Here is an 8,219-nt window from a genome sequence, read left to right as displayed (position 1 = left end):
ATGTGCACCAGTGAACATGGATGGAGGTGGCGGCGCCGTTCTAGGAGGCTGGCGATGGGAGCAACTCGTCTCTCCCCCCCTTCGCCTACGACAACAATCTCCAACACCGGCCACACTAGTTCCACCCATCCACTACCGACCAATGACCAAGCCTCCCCACCTCCACCTAAACTCCACGAAGCATGACTTGCTCCATTCATGTGTCGTGTCGCTGAGTCAGTGCAACACCTCTCGCTGCTAGCTACATGCCTTCGTCGTAACAATGATGGTGGCTCTCACAAGCAAAGGGGCGAACATTGACGAGAGAGAGGAGCGGCTGTAACTCACAAGAGGAATAGTGAGGGACTAAATCTACTGGCTATTCAGCACTGAGGGACAAAAGATTAAAAAGAGAGAGAGTCAAAACCAGGTTTACATGAGGAATACTGAGTTGAGAAAGACATAGGTTAAACATAAGTTTTAGGGTTAAGAAAATGATTTTAGGGACAAAGCTCATACTACAACTCCCTCTGTAAAGAAATATAAGAGTGTTTAAATCACTACTTCGAAGTACTTCACAATAAGTTGAGACGAAAAATGCGCTTTCGTCTTTCCACTGTAGCTCAGCCTGTGGGGCCAGATTGGCATATGTCCATCTGCAAGAGCATCCATCCGATCTTCTCCCCCACTCGGGCACACCCGGCGACAGCAACCATCTCGTCGCCGCTCTGATGCTAAGGCCGCCGCCGGCGCCACTGCTCCCTCCAGCTTCCCGCGCTTCCCTCCTTCCTCCCCACAAAGCCACAAACCCCAACGCCGAACCCACTCCCGCGACCTCCACGACCGCCAGAGCCACACCCATGGGTGTGGCCGCGTCCTGGCCGCGCGCGCTGGGTCAGCGCTTCAACCCGGGAGGCGTGGCCGCGGTGGTGGCCGTCGCGGCGTCCGAGCCGCGTCTAGCGCTGCCGCACGTGTCGGTGCAGGACATCCGGTGGCTGGACTGGGCGGAGCTCCGCCGCGCCGGGTTCCGCGGCGTGGTTTTCGACAAGGACAACACCCTCACCGCGCCCTACGCTCCCGAGCTCTGGCCGCTGCTGACCACCTCGTTTGACCAGTGCCGCGCAGCCTTCCCCGGCGCCATCGCTGTCTACAGCAACTCCGCAGGTCTGGCCTGGTCGCGCTGCTCTTAGAAAGCGTTGAATTGAGCGAATGTTTGCCTGGTGATGGAATTGATGTGTTTAGGCCGGTGCAGGGTTGAAGCAGTATGATCCAGATGGGTCGGATGCCAGTACGATTGAGGCGACTATCGACGGGGTTCATGTGATTAGGCATGGTAAGTGCTCGGAGACCTCATAGCTGTAGAATTATTCGCTTCCAAAATGTCTGAATGCTCTATGCGCCTGGTCCTCTCGTTGGTGAGCGTTGGCATGTAAATCGATCTGCTTAGGGAAATGGGAGTTTGCAAACTATTAGAGTCTAATGCCATGTTTATGAAAATAAGATAATTAACCTGTCACCACATATATTTATAATGGTAACTTAGTTCAGAAATTCCATTTTGTTAAGTATGAATTGCATCTCATGATACCAAAGCACTAAAAATCTGTATGCAAACTTGCACTTAGATGCTTATCGAGTCTGTTTCTATACCATCTTTCTTTCTGAAATGTAATTTGACTATGTGAGGCAGAAGCTTTCTGTCGATATTGGTACACATAAAAAACAATAGGGATAATGCGTTTCCTATATTGTTTGCAGATGCAAAGAAGCCTGCTGGAGCAGCTAAGGAAATAGAGAGTTATTTTGACTGCTCAGCTTCAGATCTTGTGCTGGTAGGAATGGCTATTATCAGTTCAGACTGTTCTTACTTAATACTAGTATGTATTGATTTTTAAAATATTTTCCCACCTTTTCCAGGTTGGTGACAGATACTTTACTGATGTTATCTATGGAAATAGGAATGGTTTTCTTACTGTATTTACAGAACCATTGAGTTTTGTCGGTGAATCTTACATTGTCAGAAAGGTAAGACCCATGCTCTATGTTTCTCATATGAAATTTAACAACATTAGCTACCTCAAAAATAAAGGAAATAAACAGTTCAATGACAAACACCATAGACCAAGCATGAGCTTTTATCTGTTATACTTGCTAGTCTGTTGTTTTCTTGTGGACGATTTATTCTTATCTACTGATTAAACCATTGAAAAACCAATCGATTATTGTGATTTATTGCCAGTCAGTTACTATATTGAATAATCCTCCGAGTTTTTTTTCACAACTATGCTACTCACATTCAGCTATTTTGCCTATCAAAGTTTGTTTGCAATCAAGGAATGTGATAATCTTAAGAGATACTACCTCCGATCCAAAACGAAATTTTCGTTTTGAATTTTACCAGTCAAATTTTGAGGCCTTCATACTGCTTACAGTTGGAGGGTTTGACCATCTGTAAAGAAGAAATAATAACATCGAAACTACCAAACTGTTATTACAAAATTTATCATGAATATAATTTTGTAATGTATAATGATTTATTTGTGAGGACACATGTTTGCACAGAATTGACGGTCAAAAGATCATCTTGAAGTCTGTGTCATGTCCTAAAAGACTTGAAAAAACTCGACCAACCAGGGACTAGCCCCTTGTCATGGGTTGTGGTTCGTAAAGGTGAGAAGAATGGTTTAGGATAGGAGCGGAGGTTGTGATCGTGGCTGGTAGGAGGATGAGGCTGACCGCCTCGTTTACCCGTGGCTGTCTAGAGGGGAGAGAGGAGGCTCCAGGCGCAGATATCAGGGGATGAGAAATTGAGGTTATTCTTGCTTGTCTTTATTGATCGACTAGTAGGGACTAGGGACTATATATAGCCCAGTTACAACTTGGTGTCTAAGAAAGGATAAGAATATAAACTCCAATAGATTTGAAGATAGCGCAGAAAACCTTTCCCATAACCAAATCCTCTTTCCTAACAGCTAGATAGCACGTTTCCTGCTGCATCTGCCTTACGTCTCCTCCCATGCTGGTAAGTGGGACCCTTACACCCCCCGGTGGCATTTTCTTAAAGAAGAGGAAACATGAGAAGCTACCCTACGGAGGTAGAGCCACAAACGCGGGTGGCGGCTAGTGAGGACACCAACCTGCTCGAGCTAGCCACTCATCATAAAAGATTTCAATTTTGCTTAGGAGGAAGTATGTATTTTATGTTCGCGTAAGTCAAGTTATGAGGAAACCCCACACTGGATGTTAGACCAGACCAAGGTGGTCTATTGTTGTAATCCCTAGTTCATCCATTGTTTAAGTTTTGGCTGATACTTTTCTTGTGAAAGAGACTTGCTAACTTGATCTGGATGATCATGCTTCTGTTAAGTGTATTAGTTAGCTTCACATTTTTCGCATGTTAAAACTCAGTAATTATCACATACAAGGAACATGCCATGTGCACCAAATTGATGTACCTATCCTATGTTTTACTGTACATTTAGGACGTCCTTGACTCCCAGAAATGCCCACTGAGTCATTGACGCCATGTATGTGTGCGTGTTGGATTTGTTTATCTTTTATTTTTTGACCGCCTGTCGAACTTAGTACTATGACATATCATCCCACTTGTTTCATCTGCTAGTTCTTGTCACCCAGCTCTCCTTTTCTTACCTCTCAAAGCTATGTTCTTTACATTTCTCTTCCAACATCTATGGAGCCAACAGCAGCATGACGGTCCAACACTAGGCCATGTAGCGCTGCTGGCGTATGCTTTGTGATGGGATTTGTGCGGCTCCAGCAGATGTAGCGACTCGGTCGACTCCAACCAACTAGTGGCCTAGTGACGTGATTTGGAGAGCAGTACTGGCCATCTGTGACAGGCATAGTGGGTCCTCGAGGTCCATCAGGAAGGGGAGTTTATGTAGTGAGGGTGCAGGCGGGGAGCAAGCGGCGGCGTGACGGTGGGGTCGGTGACTCGGTGCTCTAATTCATGGATGTTTCTGGAATGACCTAGATAATTGTGAACACTACTGTAGCCACAAATCAAAGCGAGGCAGCTGATGAAGCCCAATGAACAACTGACAAAGCATTCCGATGCTTGGATTCAAATTTTTGAAATTGGCACACTATATAGACTAGTAAGTTATACGTGCATAGCACGTGAGAGCTCATATAGTCAAACTACAACCAAATATAGACATATTGTTACTGTAAAATATATTGTGCCTGTTTTATCTAGGTATCCTTTTTGGCAAGTTATGCCGGCAAATGAAATTGTGAGGCATATGCATGAAGTATAACATACAAAAATCACGTAAAATATACTGAGCGTGTTTTATCTATGTACTCCCTCCGTTCCAAATTACTCGTCGTGGTTTTAGTTCAAATTTGAACTAAAACCACGACGAATAATTTGGAACGGAGGGAGTATCTTTTTTGGCTATCTCAAAGCTAATGTTCTATCTGTAAAGATAAATATGATTTATGAAGGTACATAGACTTGAATAGGAAGTAAAATGAATGATAGTTTCGATAGAAAAAGAAGCTAGGAGAGTCTGTGTATGGAAGAGTCTAGAATAAAGTAGAAGTGTGCTTTAAATTTTGTGCAAAATGTCCATATGACTTTAGCCCAACCATAGAATCTTCTAGATAGTACACATGGAAGAATCCAGTGAAGTAATGAGAAGATCCAACGGTCAACAACACTCGGATTTGCCACGTCTCCACCGTTAGATCGGCTTCATCCAATGGTTGTTATTCAAAGTTATTCGCACACTATATAGAGGTATATATAGATAGTATAGATATGATGCCCATCTTATATAGGCCCATTGTCTTGAGCAACGCACAGCCCATGTAATCTTTTATGTCTCTCCTGTCCCTTAACAGCTTCAAGTATGTGGCTTGCTTGTGCTAGTTTTTCGTAGATACTCCCTCTGTAAAGAAATATAAGAGCATTTAGATCACTACTTCAGTGATCTAAATGCTCTTATATTTCTTTACGGAGGGAGTATTTTGCAGTCTCAAGTTGGTTCTGACCTTGTGTTGCTTCCTCAGGTTAGAAAGCTGGAAGCGTACATTATCAATTATTGGTACAAGAAAGGACACAGACCAATTAAGCACCCTTTGCTCCCTGATGCGAGAACGATTGTGAAGTTTGATCCGTGTGACGGCCCAGTCTCACCTAGAGCATAGCACAGTGATATGTATATGTTGTTACCAACTGATACGCTTCTGGAGAACTCATTGGATTCTTATATCTGAACCTCAGAAAATTTCCGTTCCTTATTGAGCTGAATATGGAGGGGAATATGATGTAAAAAAAACTTGATATCGTTCATGTTCAGCGGCTTCTTTTGGTTCAAGGTCGTGACGATCAACAGAAGTGCATTTATGTTGCCGATCTGCTGAAGTGCATTTATTTTGCCGATCTGCTGTTGTGCTTGAACAGCACGGCTGCTGCTGCGCACGCTCCAACAGCGTAGGGGTAATTTCTGGAGCTGCCGATCTAATCGTTGTAACTTGTAAGACTGTAACGCTTGAAACTGCATACTGTGTCACAGTCAGTATAGAGTCTGGAAGAGCCCAGGCATGGATTTTCAGGTATCCAAGTATGTAAATTTCATGATTTTTACATGTAAAAGTTTCACATGGCACCTTGAACCCCTAAACACCCATTGTTTTGGGTAAGCTTATTTGACAATTCTACAAAACCAAGCCCGCGTAAGGGCATGTATAATGGTGCTATCTTAGGAGTGACACGTAGGATAAATGATGAGGTGAAGGAGAGAGAAATCATAAGAAAAGGTTTGTCTTCTCTTATTTAAGAGAAGACAAGAGATGATCTCTTAGCACAATATATCTTGTCATATTTTTAGGAATAGCTAGTTATTAAAGATAAGACTAAGAGATGACCCATTGTAGACATATTTTTTTGTCATCTCTAAATTACATGCAAGAATTAAGATAAGACTTATCTTATCAACCATTGTACATGCCCTAAGCCTGTTATTCCGATGCTTGGTGACCACAAGTACCACCTTTCGTCATACACAACCTCATTTCTTCGCTCAACAGCCACATGGATATGTTCACAGAGATGACTTGGGTTTAACAGATGAAGAGCTTCTCCCGTAAGAGTAAACACCTAGTCCCCGCTTCTTTCCAAGTCGTCCGGCGTCGACATATTGGACAAGCAGAGGGCAAGGGCTGTACTTGTTATCTCCTAGCCCGTTGTGGAGCACCCTAAGTACTGAAAGGCAAACATCTAACCCTATGAAGTCAGCAAGCTGCAGAGGGCCCATTGGATGATTTGTGCCGAGCTTCATCCCTGTATCGATGTCCTCTTTGGTTGCTACCCCCGTGTAAAGTGCCCAAAATGCTTCATTAATCATCGGCATTAGGATGCGGTTTACAATGAAGCCGGGGTAATCTTGTGAGCATATAACGGTCTTCCCAATCCTGCAAAGATCAAAATCATTAGACAATTTCATGGTTAAAAGGCAAATAAGTCTCGAGCCAGCTTGGCTGAACCAATTATATCTTAGTCTCAGATCTGTGCTAATGCATCCAGTATGTAGCACAAATTTTAAGTGGTTTAGTAGGTAGCATGGTAGTTCTCCTTGGGGCTAAAAATATTGTTCACACCAAAAACTAAACATGCCAAATGAGGTCTTTCAAAGGTAAGACACATTTTCTTTACAATGAAAAAGCTAGGTTACTAGGTAAAAACTAACTTGGGACCTAAAGTTTACCTGAACTCCAGAGTATAGTAAGTTTGTTGTGTTCTCAACGAATCCATTAACAATAGGAAGTGGTAGGTTTGTGTTTACAGAACGCTTGTTCTGGTTACATAAGTAGGTTCCACTTCAGAGTTGCTATAGTAATACGCAGAAACAAGATCACATTTAAGGCTATGCTTAGTGAGCTTAGGCAGGGCAATAGGATGCTTTCCCTTACCTTTCAGAAAAAGATTTAACTTGAGAGAAAACCTCTTCTGATGTATCAGCTCCTCGTATTATTTCAACCAGCTTCATTATAGGAGGAGGGTTGAAAAAGTGCATGCCTATCACCTGTAACATGGAAATCTCTTCAACTTCTTATAATCGTGGAGAGACGCTCCAAAAACAATAAAGACATGAAAACAGAGGATTGATAAATTAAGAAACTACAGGAGTGCCTTGAGACGTGTTCGGACACATGTTCTAAGGTTGTAGAGTATGCAATCCTATGTGATAGCATGCATGACAGAGGCAAATTTAGCCGCCAACATAACAAACGGGTCGTTATAATTCACAAACTGCCGCCCCACTTGCAATTGATAAGGTCTGCATCACTGTCCTATGTAAATTCTGGACAAGCAATCAACCGGTGTAGCTAAAGGCGACTGCTGAGATGAGCCAGATTGGTGGTCACCTGAGAGGGGCGGCCGGTAGCAGAGGCAAGCCGGGTTATAGAAATGGAGCTGGTGTTGGAGGCAAGAATAGCAGAAGGTTTGGCGATCCTGTCCAGCTCCACGAACAGCTTCTTCTTGATGTCTTCGGACTCGACGATGGCCTCAATCACCAGATCCACGCCCCGCAGCTCTTGCACATCGGAGACGCACTTTATCCGCTTGACGGAATCATCGCACGCAGCCTGTGACCAGGCGAGACTAGAAATGTCAACGAACAGCGTCACTTTGCGAGGTGGGGGAGGCGAGGGGGTCGGGTCCTCACCTGGGAGAGCTGGCCCTTGGAGACGAGGCGGCCGAGGGAGGAGGAGATGGAGGCGACGGCGCGGGAGAGGGCGGCGGGGTCGGAGTCGACGAGGAAGACGCCGCAGCCGGCCGCGGCGGCGAGCTGGGCGATGCCCGAGCCCATCTGGCCCGCGCCGATCACACCCACCGCCGCGATCTCGCTGGTCGCCGGCGCCGCTTGCGTTCCCATGCTTCGTTTCTTCGGAGTTCTGTTTGTTTGGTGCGGTTATCTCGGCAGCAAATCACAGAATAAACTGGTTCCGAAACTATTTCACACCCCTAACCCTTTTGTGTAGCGCCCGCCACGCCGGCGCCACACCTTGCGATGCAGCGCCTAGCTCCGGGGCGTTGCACCACTGTCCACCGTGGCAGCCCACGGGCCCGCACCCAGCCGTGCAACGCCTCCGAGCTAGGCGCTGCATCTGTAATGTGCAGCGCCTAGCCGCTAGGCGTTGCACGTGTAATGTGCAGCGCCTAGCGGCTAGGCGCTGCACTGTGACTTATCCAGCCACTTGGCTGGGCC

General features: G+C 45.3%; 2 protein-coding genes across 2 annotated transcripts; one reads left to right on the top strand and one right to left on the bottom strand.

Moving 5' to 3' along the window:
- Positions 1–572: 572 nt before the first annotated feature.
- On the top strand, positions 573–5,602 carry LOC109749546 (phosphatidylglycerophosphate phosphatase 1, chloroplastic/mitochondrial). Its single transcript, XM_020308491.4, has 5 exons — positions 573–1,143; positions 1,232–1,312; positions 1,738–1,811; positions 1,897–2,004; positions 5,017–5,602. The coding sequence occupies exons 1-5, from the start codon at positions 711–713 to the stop codon at positions 5,152–5,154; spliced, it is 834 nt and encodes a 277-aa protein (XP_020164080.1). The 5' UTR covers positions 573–710; the 3' UTR covers positions 5,155–5,602.
- Positions 5,603–5,807: 205 nt separating this feature from the next.
- On the bottom strand, positions 5,808–7,935 carry LOC109749545 (uncharacterized). Its single transcript, XM_020308490.4, has 4 exons — positions 7,677–7,935; positions 7,375–7,596; positions 6,919–7,031; positions 5,808–6,420 (listed from the first exon to the last, which is right to left on the bottom strand). Exons 1-4 carry the CDS (start codon positions 7,884–7,886, stop codon positions 6,051–6,053), a joined length of 915 nt encoding a protein of 304 aa, XP_020164079.1. The 5' UTR covers positions 7,887–7,935; the 3' UTR covers positions 5,808–6,050.
- Positions 7,936–8,219: the final 284 nt, after the last annotated feature.

This window comes from Aegilops tauschii, chromosome 3 (genome assembly GCF_002575655.3).
Source record: "Aegilops tauschii subsp. strangulata cultivar AL8/78 chromosome 3, Aet v6.0, whole genome shotgun sequence".
Lineage (NCBI taxonomy): Eukaryota > Viridiplantae > Streptophyta > Magnoliopsida > Poales > Poaceae > Aegilops > Aegilops tauschii.
The sequence above is the reverse complement of the archived record's forward strand: the minus strand, read 5'-3'. Positions and strand labels throughout refer to the sequence as shown.

Coding starts and splice junctions, on each gene's coding strand:
- LOC109749546 (XM_020308491.4), top strand. CDS start 711: ATGCTAAGGCCGCCGCCGGCGCCACTGCTCCCTCCAGCTTCCCGCGCT. Junction 1,144..1,231: donor TGTCTACAGCAACTCCGCAG/GTCTGGCCTGGT, acceptor AGGCCGGTGCAG/GGTTGAAGCAGTATGATCCA. Junction 1,313..1,737: donor GGTTCATGTGATTAGGCATG/GTAAGTGCTCGG, acceptor TATTGTTTGCAG/ATGCAAAGAAGCCTGCTGGA.
- LOC109749545 (XM_020308490.4), bottom strand. CDS start 7,886: ATGGGAACGCAAGCGGCGCCGGCGACCAGCGAGATCGCGGCGGTGGGT. Junction 7,597..7,676: donor CCAAGGGCCAGCTCTCCCAG/GTGAGGACCCGA, acceptor GCCTGGTCACAG/GCTGCGTGCGATGATTCCGT. Junction 6,421..6,918: donor GTTAAATCTTTTTCTGAAAG/GTAAGGGAAAGC, acceptor TGATCTTTGCAG/GATTGGGAAGACCGTTATAT.